Here is a 19,184-nt window from a genome sequence, read left to right as displayed (position 1 = left end):
AAGTATTCATGGCATTCTTCTAATTCACCATGGCTTCTGATGTAGCTGCCAGCAGTAGAGACACTCTGGTCCTGTCCCTGTGCCTTGCATAAGCAAGTTTCCTGTAAGTAAAACCACCTTTTATTCTGGTGCTGGCACTAAGACAGGGGGAGAGTGGAAGCACAGAAGTAGTCTACACGTTGTTTTTGAAAACTGTACCATTTATTAAAGTGCAACCTGGGGGTATGGTCTTACAGCAGTGTCCCATTAGCAGAGGGAAAAATGTACACACCCCTTCACTTGAACTGAATATTGAACAATGAAGCTGGAAAGAACTTTCTTGTCAAGGTGGAAACACTTTTATTAACCAAGTAGCACAAGATGCTTTAGACAGTTTTCCCCAAAAGGGCTGCACTTGCACATTGGAAGGAACAGTATGACGAGTTCCTGGGATAATGGGTGACCTGAGGACCAGTCAGGGTCTCTTCCCCCAGGCAGGCCTCTTGAGAACAGAATCCAAAACCCCTGCAAGTCTGTCACTATTTGCTTACACCTAGCAGAAGAGATCCCCTAACCTGCAGCTTCAGAGTCAGTCCCATTAGTCTTTACTACTTAACAAATCAAGTGGCATTCTTTTGGTCTGAGTGGGGTTTTAGGTTTACAGTTGAATAAAAGCTTATCCTGCAAGTTAAAACTGAGGACAAAGCCCCTAAAGGTATAGCACTAAGATGCATCCTCTGCAGTTTGTTGTGTCCACACTGATAGTGTCCTTTGCCTACCTTACAGAAACTGCAGGGAGATCAAAGCAGCTTCCACTGGAAGCCAACAGGAGTTCCCCCACTTCTACAGCGTCACCACAGACCTCTAGCTTGGAGGAAGCCAGTCAGCCTACCCAAGAGACTGAGAGCAGGTCAGCTTTAAGTAGAAAAAAAGTGATAGAGTTATTTAACTTAAGGAGGTGGATCTGAGTGATGTGTTGTGGTTCCTCTGAACTTAACACTACTGACCCTTCTGAGCTGGTGTCATTCCCCAGCCAAGTCCTGGTCAGGTACCTTCACTGTACCACACACAAACTGAATTCTGTTGCCGAGACCTGGCCCTGCAGTCCCTGCTCCCTCTGGGCCTGAGAGCTTGCTCTACCTGAGTCAAGTAGTGCTAGGTTAAGTTTTCTAAACACTCCCCCTTTCCATTTTTTTTTTTTTTTTTTTTGTTATGGCAAGGGCTTGCACTCTTAAGCATAGGTACATACATTAAGTCGAAGTAATACTGTTCTTGCAACCTTCCTCGTGCTGAAATTAGGCAGTCCAAGCCACAGCTTTTGCCCTCATTAGGTAGAGCAGATGTTGTGCCTCACTCCTCCATGTTTCACAGAATCCCCTAGGTTTGGAAAAGACCTTTGAGATAGAGTCCAGTCCATGACCAAACACCACCTTGCCAACCAGACCACGGCACTGAGTGCCACATCCAGTCTTTACTGAAACACCTCCACGGACCGTGACTCCACCAGCTCCCTGCAGCCCATTCCAAAGTCCAGTCACCCTTTTTGTGAAGAATTTCTTCCCAATGTCCAAACTAAACCTCCCCTGGCACAGCTTAAGGCTGTGTCATCCTGTCCTGTTGCCTTGCAGAAGAGCCTGACCCCTCCTGGCTACTCCCTCCTTTCGGGTACTTGTGGAGTGACGAGGTCTGCCCTGAGCCTCCTCCTCTCCAGGCTGAACACTCCCAGCTCCCTCAGCTGCTCCTTGCAGGATTTGTGTTCCAGACCCCTCACCAGCCTTGCTGCCCTTCTCTGGACTCACTCCAGCCCCCCAGCATCCCTCCTGAGCTGAGAGGCCCAGGACTGGGCACAGCGCCCGAGGTGCTGCCCAAGCAGTGCTGAGCACAGGGAAGAATCACTGCCCTGCTCCTGCTGGCCACACCATTACTGATCCAGGCCAGGAGCCACTGGCCTTCCTGGGCACTCTGCTGGCTCATGTTCAGCTGCTGTCAGTCATCACCACATGTCCCTTCCTGCCTGGCCACTGTCCAGCCACTCTGTCCCCAACCTGTAGCACTGCAAGGGTTTGTGCCCAAAATGTAGGACCTGGCACTTGGTTTTGTTGAACCTCCTATCGCTGAACTCAGCTTATGGATCCAGCCTATGCAGGTCTGTCCCAGAGCCCTCCTACCCTCCAGCACACAAACACTTGCACCCAACTTGGTGTCCTCTGCAAATTTGCTAATGTTAAACTCGATCCCCTCATCCAGATCATCAATAAAGATACTAACCAGGAACTTTTCACTGGGAAACACTTTCTCCCACTGTGCTTCAACAAGAGCAGACACAGAGCCCAATATGACATTCTACTGAAGCCCCGGGCTTTCTCATGCCTGTAGGCATCATACCTGAGCTAGCCACGTGCACCTCTCCATCCCACTCCCCCATTTCACATTAAAAGAGTAATTACACTCTGCAACTCTGTAACAAGAACTTGCTCTGGCTTAGTGAATGAGCAATGGCAGAGCCAGAAGCATTTCTAGTTTTTCCCAGAACAGCAACATCTACATTACTAGGGCTTTGCCAGTACTTCCACAACCCTGTAACTGACATTAAATATAGGGAAGGTTTATAACCTCAGATTATTTTATCTACTACAATCAGTAAAATGAAAGAAGACCAAACTTCAGCAGATTGCTTGTTTAGTACTAATTAAACTTTCATTTGTGACCATTAGAAAGCATTGATTAGTTTAAAAATCCAGTCCAAAGTTTTAGCCTAGCTGTGATCAGGGCTATGGGGGAAGGAAGGAAATGGGGTTCTGGCAGCAAAACTTGTCCTGTAAGAGCACTCAGCACTGTAAGAGTACTCAGCACTGCAGCTTCCACCTGGCACTTGAGCTGCAGCTGTCTGAGCACAGCCAGAGTGAAAAATGAAGCCCTCACAAACAGCAAGGATGGATTCCTGTAGTGCTAACTTGCCCCACAGCTCAAGGGACTCGGGAGCCCACCAGGCTCCACCCAGCACACAGGAACTGCAACTGGCTGGGACAGGGCTCTGCACCTGCACTTCGGGCTTCTGGGCAACAGAGGAATTCTGTCTTTGCTCTCAGCCTCTTGTTCCTGCACTGCCAGCTGAAGAAAGTCCATGCCCAGCTCCCAGCCAAAATGCCCAACTAAGCACAGCTTAAAATTAAGCACAGCTGAATTAAGGTTGCACCTTACCTTGAAAGCCTTTCCCTTGACAGCTCCTTATTGAGCATGCTGCCCACTGCAGTTCCTTAAGTATTTTCCACTTTTTTCACAGATCCAGCCCTCTGCTGTTTTAGTATCTCAGCTTTAGGGTATGCTAAGGATAAAGTGAAGACAGAATGGGTCTAAGGTAGTTATTTTGTTTAAGTACAGGCCACTAGAGGACAGATATTGAGGCACTTTTGAGAAGGGGATGAGCAACACAAGTGAAAGTAATTCTATATGCCCTTTTGCAAGTATCTAGCTCCTGCCTTCCCTCTGCCAGCTAGGAGAGATCCACTAAGGAGAGGCTGCATCACACCTTTCAGGGTAACTGGACCCTGCAGTTTAAGGTTACTATAATATATTTGCAGACAGGGGGGAAGAAAATGTCCATTTTCTAATTCACACCTCTTTAACAGAGCAGCCTCTCACTCAGGTCCGTAGGAACAGTGCCATCTGAGCTTACCCCCCTTTGGTGACTTCCACAAGGCCTGCCCTAGCTCTGACCACAGGAGCTCCAAACTCTGCAGAATTCAACCCCACAGCTGACCTTTTCAACACTCCTAGCGGAGTGTTCCCAGAGGAAAGAGACTCATACAAGATATTTTCTGAACGTGTAGTCAGTTCAAATTCTTGCTGATTTGCCAAATCTAAAAGACCCCAGAAGGAAAAGAACATTATAAAGGACCAAGCAACCAAAACATACAGTGCAACTGATGCCCCCATGAAATGTAGCAACACACCAGATACTCAAAGCTTCTGCCTGACCACGAAAATGCCTAACACAGTCATTTATTTTCCTTACTACTGCTGCCACTTTCTCATGCTGTGCGTGGATGCCTTTTATTTCATGCCCCACTGGGCTCCTTGTGGCAATAAGTTTTTAACTTCTTCCCTTGCCAGCCTGGATTTATTCTTGTTTGTCCTCTACCCATCTCCACACTACTACTACTAAAACAACCCCATCTACAGAGAAGATGAAGTAACACCAGCTCCACCCTCCCCCACTGGTACACAAGTTATCCACAGTGTCCACAGACTCCCTCTCTACCTCAGAGTAACCGGCTGGGTGCCTAGAGGTGGGGCTGTACCAAAAGCAGGTTCATTGTCTTCAGGAAGGAGGGGCTGTAGGTTAAGAACACTTCTCTCCCACAGTGAACATGCCCAGAGAAGAACCCAAAGCCATCAGCAAAGCAGGAGAGGGGCAGCCCTGCCCCACCCTGACCAAGCAATAAAGCTGCCCTTGCCACCTCAGAGACTGTACCATTCCCTGATAAACATGACATGTGAAATGAAGCAAAGCTGTTCCTGCATGTCCATGGAGATGAAGAGACCTGTCCTCCACGTGGGGGAAGCTCCTGTAAGGGGCCAGGAGGAGGAACTGCCCTGGTGAAAAGGCAGACACCAGAGAGCCCATGGCATGAGGAGGTCCCACTGACCCCTTCTGGGGACACAGCACAGCAATGACTACCAGGAGGGCACCAGAAAATGGCAAAAAACCCCAGCCAATTCCATTTTGCAATGTGATGAAAGATTTGGGTTTTTTTTTCTGATAAGGCCAACTTGCTATGTTTTGTCCATGGAAGAAGAGCAATCAATGATCAACAGTACAGTCCAGAACTCCAGAGCTCCCAAGTTCAGTCCACAGTGGCAGTATACACACAACCCTTCCTCTTAATAGTCAACTTCACACACACACAGTTCAAAATCCAATAAGTTTTCTAGAAAATCCATTTCACAAAAGCTTACACAAAAATAATTCCTCAGAACCTGACACATTCTGACTAACTTTCCAGCATCCTGGGATAGGAAAATGCAGCAAGAATATCCTAAAATAGAGAATATGCTAAGACCTCTTCATTCTGAGATCCCTTAAGAAACAGGCTCATCAGGAGATGTACTGTGGATATGGTTTAGAAATAAAAGTACCTTGTCTTTGTGCTTTGCGAAGACTCCCCCATAAGCTCATGTTTCATTTTTTAAATTATCACAAGTTTCCTTTCACCTTCCTCCATCTGGTCTAAGCCACTGTGCCAGCACCAACCCTCAGAGATCCATCAGTTCTGCCTGGGAAGCCCAAGGTGTTGCCCATGGAGCTGCAGCTGGACAAGGACAGACACACAAATCTGCTGAAAGAGGAACACTTGCAGCTGGATCTCACGAAGGAGCTGGGCAATACCTGAAAGGCTTCTCTCCACACCCACCTAAAGTGTGGTGACTGCAGGAAGGGGGATTTCCTTTTTTTGCCAAAGTTAATTGCTCATAATTTGTGAACCTGTAAGTTTAAGTAATTACAGATTCACAGTCACAAAAGAAATCGCACTGAACAGCACTCTGGGCCAGGTCAGGAAAAGCAGATAGAGATGTTTAATGCTCTTTTGCTCAGTTACTAGAATCCATTGCTTTATATATCTGGGATTCTGTCACAGGCAAGACCAAGTTAGGACTAAATACATTCTGTGCTTAACTTGGGAAAGACAATGCAGATTGCAGCGTGACACAGGACAGCAGAGCATTTAATATCTGAATTGCACTTGAGGCACTGGCCTTGCTTCCACACGGGTTTGCTGAATTTTTGCTGATTATACCCCAGATATCAGAGTAGTGATCCCAACGGCACCGTGTCCAGCATCAATTTCGTACCTCTGGTAACTGAAGGGTTTGCAGTAAGGTGGGCTGGGCAGGAGCAGAGCAAATGGATTCTCAAACCAGCAAACAGCAGTGTCCCTCACACCCTCCTGGGCAGCACCTCTGCCCCAGGAACACCAGGATGCTCAGAGATAATACAGCTATAGAGAGGCAGCATCTTCACAGGATGGGGCTCCAGTAAACGTTAGGGGCCAAAACCAGTGTGAGCCAAGAGGTAAGAATAAGCACTGTCCCACTGGGGCTTAGGAGGAACCTGGAAGGTTATGAGGAGCAGTGCTGTACCTGAGAGGAAGCTGAGACAAAAGGGACACCAGCCTCTCGCTACAGGACTCAGGTTGGCTAATGTTTGTTAGGAGGGGCTCGGGGGCACAACGGGAAGTGACAAGACAGCACAGCTGCAATAGCGGTCAATCTGAGAAGCCAAAATCTCCAGGGGCTGGCAGCAGCTGGCTCTCCCCTTCCCCTGGGGATTTTTTGTTCCAGTTCCTAGAGTATGAGCACCCCTTTCCCCAGCACCTGCACTTTTAGTTCTTAAATTTGCAGATTTTTTTTTGTTTTCTTTTTTTAAAAATACCCCCATACTTTAATCACGAAAAACCAGTCCCCGCCCCGATTCTACTAAAAACATGATTGTCCGTAGCTGGAGGCTATTGAACAACCTCACCTCATCACCACTGAGTTACTCAAATGTCCAATTAAACAGCAGGCAGCTCAACCTTTAGGTAACACAACTACAAAAATTGGATGTGCTCTCTTCTCTCCTCCCTCCTCCTCGAGAGAGCTCCGTTACTTTTTCCTAAGCGCCAGCGCTACTCCGACTGCCACAGCCAATATAGCGACCACGGCAGCCCCACCGTACAGCAGTATAGATTTCCCTTCTGGCAACAGGATAGGCTTCTCCTCTGCAGCTGAGGATTTCTCTTCTATTTCTTCCAAATGGCCCTCTTTCCCCGCTTTTTTTTCCCCTGGAAGCAGTATTTTCTCAGGTTCTGGTGCAGCCTTTTCTTCTGATGGGGCTAACTTTGGGACAGGTTTACTTAACATGGGGATTTCAGGTTCAACAAGCTCTTCAGCTGCTTTTCCCTTTTCCTCCTGTTTTGTACGCAGAAGTGCGGAGGGATGTGCTTTTTCAGCAGCAGCAATTTCAGGTTTTATTTCCTGTAAGGAAGCAGAGGTTTCTGGAAAGGCTGCCTGTATGGTCTCTGCAGCACCAGCTGGCACCACTGCTTCCTCAATCCCCTCTGGGATCTCTTCCTTCTCCACGTGAACAATGTCAGAGTTGGAAGAGTTGTTCTCACTCCTCTCTTCAGCCCCTCCATTGCTGTCCAGGCTTTTGACCTCTTCGGGATCCATGGCCACTTGCTGCCAGGACTCAGGTCCCAGGGACACTGGCAGGCTCTCCGTGTGCCAGCTCTGACTGGCCGACAGGGAGACGGGCAGGCCCTCCGACTGCCACGACGTGGTCACCGTGGGGGACTCCGGGGGGCTCACCTGCCCTGAGTTGTCACTGGTCAGGATGTAGATGTCATTGCTGTCCTCTGCAATGAGCCCGGGGTACTCTTCCTCTTCGGATTCCAAAGTGAAGACTGTTCCCTATGAACAAAAAGGAGGACACAACACGTGAGTGATTCCTTCAGTGTTCCCTCCTGTATGGGACAGAACAGAACAGGACACCTGGAAACTTGGTGAGCTGGAAGAAAGATGAGAGGGCCTCTGCAGGAGCAGCAGCTGCCTGACCTACATTTCAGTAGGGATTACAGAACCCAGCTGGTCCAGCTGGCGTGTGCAGAGAATGGAACCCCTTACATGAGCTTTGCTGGGAGCTCCTCCTTTCCTTGACTTTATCACCATGACATCACCAAAATGCACCACATGGTCATTATTAACCTGACAAGACACTAAAGTCTGAAACCAAACTGCAATGGAAGAAAGAAAAAGAAAGCAAATGCAAGTACACAATCCCAGCTGAATACCACTCCCCACTCCTTTCTGTGCAAGTGCTCTCTATTGCTTGTCTGTTTTCATCTAGCAGTGTTCCTCTTACATTAATTTTATCCCATTTCCAGTGCTATGTGAAGCCTGAATTTCTACTTCGTACAAGCAAGTTGGAATCAACAATAATTCTAGTATTTTACTACAATTTTAGCTATTTTTCAACAAGTTCACTTTCAAAAACTGCCATCATAACTTTGGCTACACAACTGAAGTAGAAACAAACAACCAAGCACAGACACCCAGAGATGGTGACAGGGTTTGCTTGCTTTTGTTTAGCTAGGAAAAATCTGTAGGCATCCTTAAAATTTGACAATGGGTTTCAGCTGGAGAAACTGCAAGTGTAAAATACTGATTCCCTGCAGTCAGCCCAGTTCATGTACTGGAATCTATGTTCCATGGTCTGGAATATCCTTTTGGCCAGTTCAGGCCACCTGCCCTGGCCACGCTCCCTCCCAGCCTCCTGTGCCTCTCCTTACTGGCAGAGCATGAGATACTGGAAAGATTGTACACTCACTCCTTTGACCAGCAGGTTTTGCCCTGGATGTTGTTGAGTAGGAAATACTTTCACTGGAATATAAGCCACTAACAGACACCTACAATAGAAGTAAATTTTTTATTTCCACAGGTGATAGAGACTCAGAAAAACTGCAAATAAACAACAAAAGAATTAGGGGTAAAACCTGCAGTCTCATGAACCTGTGTACTATTCTCCTCTCTGTTCAGCTCTCCACTCTCACAGATCAGGATGAATTTATCTCCTGTCCACACCACATCACAACACACTAGACCATGTCTGTGGTGTGACATTAGAAGAAAGAACAGGGACACACACCACTGATAACAGCTCTGCTTTTGACTTTCAAATGGAAGTGCACACATGCACTGACTCACTCAGCATGAGGCATGTATAAAAATATTCCAAAACCTCACTATGCTGCTGAGGATTTGTGAGCTCTGGTGATTGTAGCAAAAAAAAAAAAAAAACCCAACAAGGGCTACACTGAGATGGCCTGAATTCCCCTGAAGTCACACACTGTGCACTGGTGAAAGCCAAGAGGCTTTGAGCCACGACTCAGCAGCCCACAGAGGAGAGAATGGAGCCACCTGTAGTCATGGGGACAGTGGGACAGAGACTGCCCTGAAACTACAACCATGCTGATACTTCTAAATATATACTCTCACTGGAGATCTGCTCCTCACAAAATACAGGCAAGATCTGGGCACCTCCAGAGGGTAACATGCAGAGTAAACTGGGGGGGGGGTAAGGAAATGAAGGGATGGTTACACAAGGAACACGGGCCATCCTCCTAATTTCAAATACCTTGTTTATAAGTGTAGCAACACTACACCACAGCCTGCCTCCGGCAGCAGGGCCAAAGGGACTCAAGAGTTTTATTGTTCCTTTTCTCACGCAAACTGTGCTGACCTCAAAAGAGTTATCAGCTGCTGGCTCCCTATAAATCAGAGCCTTATGCAGCCTGGCTGGTTCCTTTCTGTCTTTACAGACAATTTACCTTCCGTGTCAGTGCCTCAGGGCCACAACTCCCCAGGCTTGGACAGACAGATCTCTCTGGCAGGGAAGGCTGGGGCAGAGCTGACACACTGGCAATTCCAGCACTTTTTCGTTAAAAGCTTATGAAGCTTTAATTGAAAATCCAGACAGTAATAGGCATTATTTAGGATACATGATTAATATTTCTTGAGCTGAATTAAGATTTATTATGTAAAGTCAAGCGGCTAAAGCTCGGATTTTGTGCTGGTTCAGTTGAGGTTTGCACTTTGGTGTTTTTTTTTTCCTTTTAAAGCAGCTGTGATAAAAACTGAATGACATTTAGGACAATTCTCTTGATTCATCTACAGATGTGACCCAGAAGCAAAGCTCCAACAGGCAGATTATTTCAGGACAGGATGGAACATGTGGAAGGATTTTTAATAACCTGAGGAAGCCTTATATAAGCCCTACACTTTAGATTTAATAGTAGGTAAGGAATGTATGTAAGCATTTCTTTATCTGCTTTGTTTATCATAAATAGACAGTATACTGCTTCAAACCAGAAACATCAGGGTTGCTCTTTTTCATATTTGTGGTTGGAAACTTACAAACTTGGGAGTGCTTTTCCTCATCCAGCATATTCAGGGGTAGAGGTGTGGTAGAGAAGTTGGAGTCCCTCACTGCAGTTCCTGCCACTCCTGATCCCAACCACTGCCACTTGAGGGAAGAGTTGGCACAACTTATGAGGAGACAAGAGAACTGCACGTTTCCCTGCTTGGTTAGAACACAGCAAGAATGGCCACATCCCATGAGGCAGTTTTGGGGAAAAGATCAGCTACAGAAATCAATCACTTGTGCTCAGCCTATGGGGTTTGCCCCAGGAATGCTCCACATTCCACAAGTTCCACTTCTACAAGTGACAGGAAGCACTGTTAACAAATGTGACACACCTGCCCTCAGGAGAGGCTACAGCCAGCATACCACAGGGTGAGCCACACTGGACAGCAGCAAGATGGTAACAAAATAATGAAAAAAAAGTCTGAAAGCTCCTACAATAATACAGTACAGAACTGTTACTTAAAAACATCTGTTAACTTTCAGTTATGATTTAAAAACAGCAAACATAACAAAACCTCCCCCAAAACATAGAAACTGACTGTTATGTTTTCTATATTATCTTTCACAGTTTTCCAATATGTCTATTATTAAGTGTATACAAACAAACAGGCTCATTACCTATAGTATATATTTGGTAAACAAGAAAACCTTTAACTGCACATAAAAAAAAAAATTCCTTACTTAAAATAATAATTTCAGCACAATTTATGCAAAGCTGCTTCTGGTGCCAAGAGATACTCAAATCAAAATTCTGAATGTCTCAAAGATAAAAGCAACTCTTTTCTCTACAAAAAATAGTAGGAGTAGTAACACACATTGCATCTGTAATAGAAGTGAGATGAGATTAGAACAGAAGAGATCCCCATTAAGGGGTCCAACAGAGCATTTGCTGCATCTTAGAGCAGCCTTTGAATGTCCTGCCCTGTAAACTCCAAAGACCAGGAAAATGCAAAACACTGTGTCTAACTGCTGTTGAAGCTTCTTCTAGTTTGGTTTTAAGTGTTCCTAAAAGCTCATCTGGTCTCTCTGGTTCAGTTCTTAAAGTAGAAACAAGAAAGGATGTGGATAGACAACTCACACAAAACTCGTTTCTGAAGACACAAAAAACCCCACCTGAAAAATATACAGCCCAGCAAGCCAGCAAGCCACCTGTACCCCCAGATCCTGATTTTGTCCAACACAGGCAAAATTCTGTACAAGTCAGAGAGAGCCACCAGAGGAAAAAACCTCCATGTTCCCTGAGCTTCAATCCCTCAGGATGAAACTACACAGAGCCACATAAAATCCCTGAGAAAAAGAGTATCCTGAGGTTCAAGAGGAAATGCTTGCAGAACACAGTGTCCCAGGAGAGCAATCTTGGCTATGATAAAAATTTAGACCACTCAACTCAGCTAGGACGTTTCTTAGGTGAGGGCACTGACTATCTTGTAACATAACCTATCCCAGAGAGAAATGAAGTTCCAGAAGTGCTTGGACAGTGCTCTCAGGCACAGTATGGCTCAGGGCTTGGAGTCAGGGATCCTTGTGGGTCCCTTCCAACTCAGGATACTCTCTCCTTCTGTGGCCACCTTCCCCACACCAACAGTGTCACAGCAATGAGCACTGGGAACCCATCAAATGCATCTGTGCTTAAAATCCAGTGTCTGAAAAACAAGAGGCAAGAACTGGCCTATGTCCAGGGATCCTAAGGCATCTCCCACGGGGAAATAAATAAGCAAACTTCCCACAACAACAAACTTCCCTAGAGCTGGGAATGTGCTCGTTGCATGATCTGCAGCTGAGGCAGAGGAGCAGCTGTGTGCTGCAACAGGGGTGCCTGTGCCCAGGAATAGCTTCATTCCCACCTGGGTGTGCCCAGGCTCCCTGTCTCCATGCCCAGCCCAGACCCTCGTGGAAGTCAGATCTGACAGTTATCACCCAGCTAATCCTTCAGAGAAATGGATTATAAAGAAGCTTCTGACAACACTCAGATCCAGAACAAAACATTTTAAAATATAAAGAAGTCCCAAAAAGCCTTCAGGCACTTACTGTGCTTCTCTGTTCATCCCTCTGAAATTGTCAAGATAGGTGGAGCCAAGAAAAAGAGAGCAAGAGTTCTTACAAATAGGACTGCACTTTTTATTAAAGAAAAAAAAAGGAAAAGAAGGTCGAGTGAGCCACATCAAAGCACTCTGATATTGCAGCCACTGCTCTCATTCCCTTCAAGGAATGCAGAAAGGATCCTCTTCCATCCCTGCCTTCCAACATAACCTCTACAACCTGCAGAAAGCCAGGACCAAAGGAACACCCTTTAGGTTTCAGTCTTATGGATTTAAAATGAGGCAAATTCAGTTATTCATAGACCACTTCTTCAGATTTGAAGTTGTTGGAAGGAAAAAGAGAAAGGAGATCTAGTTGCTCCTTTATTATTTAATGTCCTTCAGCCACGGTGCCTAAAAATTTAAAAAACCTATTACTGTACCAAAGAAATTGCATATAAATAAAAGTGGACAATTTGCTGCAGTATCCCATGACACAAGAATAAAGCAGAATTATTTTGAAAGGAAAACTCCTTTCTAGGACTCCTCTAACTAGACTGCCTTTTCTTGCATCTCTGCCACATTCAACTTACTTCTCCCTCCTCCAGCAGAGCACGTCTCTCTATTTCTGCACTGTCATTCCCAGGGCAGACACCTGGACTGCTGCAGGAGATTTTCATCTTGGGAAGCACAAACTGACTACTTCACTTCCCTAGGATGACAATTGCCTCTTTACTCTCTTTCTCCTCCTAATTGTTAACACTCTTCAACATGTGTATTATTCAATCACCAGCAGCAAAGAAAACAACTAAACCAGCTGCAAAGCCCAAGACAAAACACTGGAGACACAGAGAAAACAGCTCCTCTGAGGCTGAGATAGGAAACTGTAAACACTATGGAAATTTCAAGCAAATTTACTTCAACCCCTTCAACATGGGCAGTTAACTAGTTAAATGCAAATCCAGGTCTGAACTCCATGAGACAAGACCCTTGGGAAGGTAGAGACAATTTCTGCCACGGGTCACAATATAACTCCCAGGCTGAGAAGAAAGGTTTTATTAACTGCACTCTGATAAACAGGTTCAAACAAGGGAAAGCAGAGGGGCTGGTAACAGGAATGAGAACCAGAGAGAGAAAAAAAAAAGGCACCTAGCTTCCAAGAAAACTTACACTCTTTCCTCCTTATACACATTCCCAGATATTTCTAAAAAAATGAAATTTAACCATGGAAAATAGATCTGCAGAACTTGAGAAGAAATAAATTATTTGGGAAGGGATGGGAAAGGAAGGGGGGGGGAAATCCTTACCAACAGACTGGTCTTACTGTGCACTTTTCCAGGAGACCAAGAATTGCTTCTGATGCAGCAGCATTCAGCCCTGGAGAAGTCAGAGAGAGCAAAAAGGCAGGGGAGGTAGGAGGAGAGAAGGGAGGGGAAAGGAGGAAAGGGGAGGGGAGAAGAGGAAAGGGGCGGGGAGAGCGTGTACACACTGCCTGTCTGTGTCTGTAGAGCCCTGACTTTGCTTTTGGGAAAGAAAAGAACAAAGCTACTTGTAAATCCAGTTGGGTATTGTTTTGCAATGGCTCAAGATGATGAAGGAAGAAGGTCTGACTAGGATCACTGGACCCACTAGTCAGGAGGAAGAAATGTGTGTCCCCCATGTGTCTGTTTAGAGCACCTGGAATGCCCAGCATGCTTTTTGCTCCAAAAGAGAGGTCATACTAAAACTTAAAGAGTGAAACAGGTAAATGCAAGACTTGCAGCCAAACCTGTCAGAGCAAATAGTGAAAGAGGGAACATAAAACTATGCCAGCCATTCCCTCACCAACCCAACCAACCCACCAGTACATTCCAGTCCCACACTGTCATCAAAGGTCAGCTGAATTACAATTTTAGTGCCTGAAGGGAGAATGGGAGGGGAACACTCATTGTTTCAACACACCATATCTCTGGAGAACTGGCACAGAAAATAAAAAAGCAACTTCTCATCCTCCAGTATATCAAATTTCTCATTTCCCATAAGTGATGCCAGTTTCTTGAAATCTGCTGTGTAGCTACCCAATTTGTAAAGCTTTATTCCCTTGAGCTGGAAATTTTGCCTCTGGTTAGCTGTCTACCACCCTCAGTCAGATGCTTTCCTGGACCAGAAGCCTCCTGAGCTCACAGGAGAGCCTCCCTCAAGTCTTGCACACATGCAGAAGCCTGGGAGCTCTTCCAGCTGCATCGTGGCTGCAGAGAATGATGCAGCAAATGGATGACACAGCTCTGTGGGATTCTGACTCCACAGATCTGCAGTGAGGCACAGGAAGGGCTCAGCTGACCCCTTACCTTTGACTGGCTACTCCCCTCCTGGCAAAGACTGACTTCAACCCAAAAATTGAGGAAGATCCCACATGGTGCCAAGGGATGAGACAGCACCAGAGACACTACAGAGCTTTTCAGGTCTGCCCCTGAAAAGCTGACTCCTGTGAAGCTCTCTGCTCCAGATTCACAGCAAACCAGGCAGGCTATTCTTGCATCTCACTTTTAAGCAAGCTCTTAGCTGCTGCAGGAAAGACCTAACTTCATACAGCTCCAAAATAACACAAAAATTGAACCTCTTACTGTCACAGCAACATGAGTCACTGGAGACTCCCAGGTTTACACATTGCCCTTATGGCTCAAGCAAATTACTGTCAACTTGATCCAGCACACAGAGCCCCTGTGGCAGATGCTTATCTTAAAAAATGCAAACACTCCAACACTTCCCTGTGGCTACCAGCCTGCCAGGCTCTTCCTGGCCCTTCTCAGAACACAACCCCTCCCATCCTGGCCCCATGCCCTGCTCCCAGCACTGCCATCCCATAGACTGGGAACAAACCCAGAAACACACCACAGGGTGAAAATGAACCTTTTTCTTACAGGGAGGAAAAACTAAAATATAACCAGATATTCCCCTTCCTCCACAAAAAGCCACATGCCCAGTGGGTCCCCAAGCCCATGCCCAGAGCAACTCACAAAGATTAGTGCAGCTACATTAATTCATCTGGAAAGGATTTTCATCACCTAGTCTCTTTCCTCGCTTCTTGTACTGTTCCAAAATTAGCTCTGCCTTGTTTGCTGCACTGCCTGTGTCAGTCTGATTTTCTGCCTGGCTGGATGTGCACAGACAGGCTGGGAGCTCACTGGACACCCCCTCCCAAATCTGTCCATCCCTGCACAGCCAGGCAGACACCAAGCACAGCCGTGCTGGAAAGCTGCTTGTTTTCAGAAGCTTTGAGCTCTGTGAAGTGTGTTTACAGCAGGCCACAAAAAGAGTCTGGACAACACAGCACAGCCCTTCTGGAGGTCAAAAAACAAGGCAGAAAAGCACAGAAGTACAAACATTGATCTGTGTAAAAGCTGCAAGTAAGGGCCTGCCTTGGGATGAAAATACTTTTGAGATATGAGTGCATTTATTAAATGACCCAAGGTTATTTGGCTGTGTGCTGTTAGTGCTTCTGTCCATTAAAGACAAACAATCCCTCCCACAGGCCTTGAGAACTGCTCTCTACAACTGCCAGGAAGAGAACAGGCAAAGAAGGTGCAGAGGTGCAGAAATTCTGGAACAAGCTGCTCTTCAAAAAAACCCCTCAGGTAAACTCTTGAAATACGAGAAGCTTCTGAAAGAGGCTTTTCCTACTTTTTTATCACTGGGTTTTCCTGAACAGCTTTTCTTTTTAGAATAAATCAGCTTGGTGAAGCCATTTCACAAATCCCAGATTAATTCCATTCAAATCTGGCATTCTTCCCAAACCAAATAATCTTAGGCTCAGCCTTCAAGACCCAGTTCATCAGCTGTGAGCTGCCTTTCTGAAATATTTCTAAATGAAACTTTCTCAGCATGCCATGACTCAGGAACACTGGTTACCATGAATAAAGATTTCTACAAGGAAAAATGCAGCATAAAGAAATCCTGATTGCTTATTCTATGCATGTTCCTCTACAGCTATAAACTCTAGTATGCATTAGCTATCATCACTTATTATAAAAACAAATTAGTATCTATTGACATTTCTGTATGAAGTGCTCCCAAATTACCTATCTGCTAAGAAACTCTCTGAAATTTAAGAGGAGGAAAAAACCGAAATACCTTTTCCAGCAGTCACCAGAGGATGAAGATACCATTAAAAAGAGGAGCTTTTGGGGCATATAATGTCTTGTTACAGGTGTCTGCTTCCAAATGTAGTGCTCCATGTATATTAACAGGGCAGCACAAAGCTCACCATACTGCAACAAATTAGCACCTTAACACACACTGTATGAAAATTAATTGTTATCTGACACCTGAGCACCTCTTCAATTTCAACAGCAATCCAACAAACCATGCAAAGAACTGCAGCAGACTGCCTGGGGAAATTGTGGAGTCCAATCACTCAGGTCTTTAATATCAACATCAGAAATAAATGGGTGAAAGTCAGTTCTGCCTTGGGGCAGAGAAGAGAAGGAGATGACTGCCCAAGATCTTTTCTGGTCCTGACCTGATAATTTTTTAAATTTCTTTTTCTGAGTCATTTCTCCTTGCATCTGCTTACTTCTAGCAACCCCTCTTAGCTTTCACTCCTAGAAATGAGGTCTTACCCATCCTCCTTGTTCAATGATATAATCTGCAGAGTAATCTTCTAGATATGTCACCCCAAAGTTCACAAGGGCACTCAGTGGTTCCTGGCCCCGTCTGGTCAGCTCCATCAGAAATTGTTGTAACAAAACCAGGGGCACCAAGACCTTCAAAAAAAAAGGAAAAAAAAGTGTGAATAAATAAATACAGAAAGCATTATCAATACTACTTTGCAGCTAGAACAGAATTAATGTATCCACAGAAAAGGTATGAGTCTTCAAGTCCAAATGTATTTCATTTCTGAGAAGACACAAGGCAAACACACAATAAAATGCACTAAAAAGGAAGCACTTAATCTGCTAAGCAAAAACCCACAGTGTAATTGAGTTAGACTAAGAGAATTTCACATTTAGAATCTAAGAGAATTTCACAGAACACCACTGCAGTGTTTTCTTAAGCCCCACTTTTTTCCCAGCACAGGGTTCAGGTAAAGAAGCAGAACAGGTCCAGAACTTGCTACCCCAGAAGTGGAAAGACACAACACCATAAATGGCTTAAAGGGATGGGCATCTACATGCAAACAGCAAACTCATACACATTCTTGAATAGGGACACTGCACTAGACAGTCTCTTCAGAAGTTCACACTTAGCTTTGAGGCAGGACAGAAACAAACACCTCCACCCAGCAGCACAGCATTACAAACATGTTTAAAATGACAAGCACAAAGCCCTTTCCATGTCAAACTCTCCCTCTGATGCCAAATTTAACAGAGAGAGATCTTCCTCCCTCATTTCCTACTCCCATTCCTCCTTAGAAACCTTTAAACTGAATGCTCAGCCTTAACCTAAATTGCTCTGGAAGATGCAAGACTGTGAATCCACCTCCTTCACATTATACAGTTCTAGACACTTCCTTCTGACATTATGTTTTTGTTTACCTAAACAACATGCAGTTGAACTTTTAAACTCTAAATTTATTCTCACAGTGCATGCAAGTGGCCCTCTGGGCTTTGTTCACATGCAGCACCTCGCCAAGGTCGGGAAACTGGCATGAACTGAAGTCATTAGCATCTGAAAAAGCTTTATTATGACACAAGAGAAAAATATTTGTTTTACTGCATTTTAATTGAGGCAACTGCACTGCACATCTATTCACTGTGCAGACTGGAATGCTGTTTCCCAGCTGCACAAGGGAGATGAAGGCTCTGCTACTGCTCATACTCAACTCTTAATGCCTCCTTCCCTCTCCAGTCTCTTCCCCCATCAGCCTGGTTCTCTGGTTTTCTGTAAATACTCTGCACTACTGTTACCAGAAATCACACCTTAGTGTCCAAAGCTGGAGGAAGATGAATAGGCAAAGTAACCTGAAATTGAGATTTGTTCTAAATTCATGGTGGCATCACACTGAGATTGACTACTAAAACCAGACAGGGCCTAAAAATGCCCATAATCTGATAAATTTAAGATGTTCCAGCTGATTAACAAAGGAGCCCAAGACTATTGCAGACAGGTTATGTCACAGACAGATAGAGAAATTATAAAAGAAATTTATAAAAGAATTTAGAATATATTTATTATTTATTATATTTAGAATATATTATAAAAGAATTTAGCAGAGCAGGCCTCATAAGATCAGGCCTGCTCTGCTAAATTCATAGCTGGCCTGTCCCTTGTAAGTGCAGCTAAGTACTTTGCAAGCTCCCATGCATAAACAATCTTGATATAAGTAGCTTGTTAACACAACAACCAATTCTTGGGGAGAAAAACAACTAGCACCTGCATAAACATTAAATCTGTCCCATGAGAATCAGTGAAGAAAAAATGTAAACAATTCAAGAATAGAGAGATTTGACAGACAAGTAAAATATCTCTTACTGACCAATGGCAAGAAAGCTGTTAACCAATTAAAGCTGCACACAAGGACTGTAAAAACTGCATAAAATGAGCTGTGTGAATAAAGAATTGGCTTCTCCTGCATTAAGAACATGGAGTCTCAGCTGACCTATGACAACAAGGTTATAGTACTCTTGTTCTGTGCTGAACAGTTAACACTGGTAACTGTTAACACTTCACCAGGGATGTGTCATGGTGCCAGAAGTTTAAAAGTGTTTGAATTTTAAAAGTCTTGGGGTTTTTGAGGTTCTTACAATTAATCTCAACTCAGAGGCAGAAGAGGTGCAAGATCACAGTGCACAGATATAAGGAACAGGTCAAGGTGAGGTGTCAAGAGGAATCAAAAAAATTCAAGCTCAAAGCTAGGGATCTTTCAGAGGCTTTGGGCACACCCACATAACTCTACAGCAGCATGAACACTGAGATCTCAGAATATTTGACATTTAATGAGGCTGAAGGCAAAAGAAACAAAGGCTTGGGAAATGAAGGGAGCTAAAATGCTGGCACAGTGAATATGACTGTTGCCTTCTTCTTTTGCCAGCTTGCTGCCAAATCCAGCCATTCACCCCAAATTCAGCAAGCCTCTTCAGGGCTCAGAGCAAGGGACCAAACTCAAACTCAAACATGCAGTCCCACACAGACCAACAAACAGCACCCAGCTTTCCCTTCCTGCTGAAATTCTGACACTCCTGCCTTTGAGACCAGCAGAACAGGAGCAGGTTTGCACAAGGCTGGCCCTAAATTCCCAAAACAAA

The 19,184-nt window shown here is 45.0% G+C and overlaps 1 protein-coding gene across 1 annotated transcript in view; it reads right to left on the bottom strand.

The window, feature by feature from the left end:
* Positions 1-187: 187 nt before the first annotated feature.
* Positions 188-19,184, bottom strand: part of BCL2L13 (BCL2 like 13) — a 37,417-nt gene continuing 18,420 nt past the window's right edge. Inside the window, exons 6-7 of the mRNA XM_084206526.1 lie at positions 16,560-16,703; positions 188-7,431 (exon numbers count right to left, since the gene is read on the bottom strand). Coding sequence (XP_084062652.1) covers positions 6,625-7,431; positions 16,560-16,703 — 951 coding nt within the window. The 3' untranslated portion in view covers positions 188-6,624. The remainder of the gene's footprint in view (positions 7,432-16,559; positions 16,704-19,184) is intronic.

Source organism: Fringilla coelebs, assembly GCF_963513975.1.
Source record: "Fringilla coelebs genome assembly, chromosome: 5".
Taxonomy (NCBI): Eukaryota; Metazoa; Chordata; class Aves; order Passeriformes; family Fringillidae; genus Fringilla; species Fringilla coelebs.
Note: the sequence above shows the minus strand (reverse complement) of the source record. Positions and strands in the feature narration are given on the sequence as shown.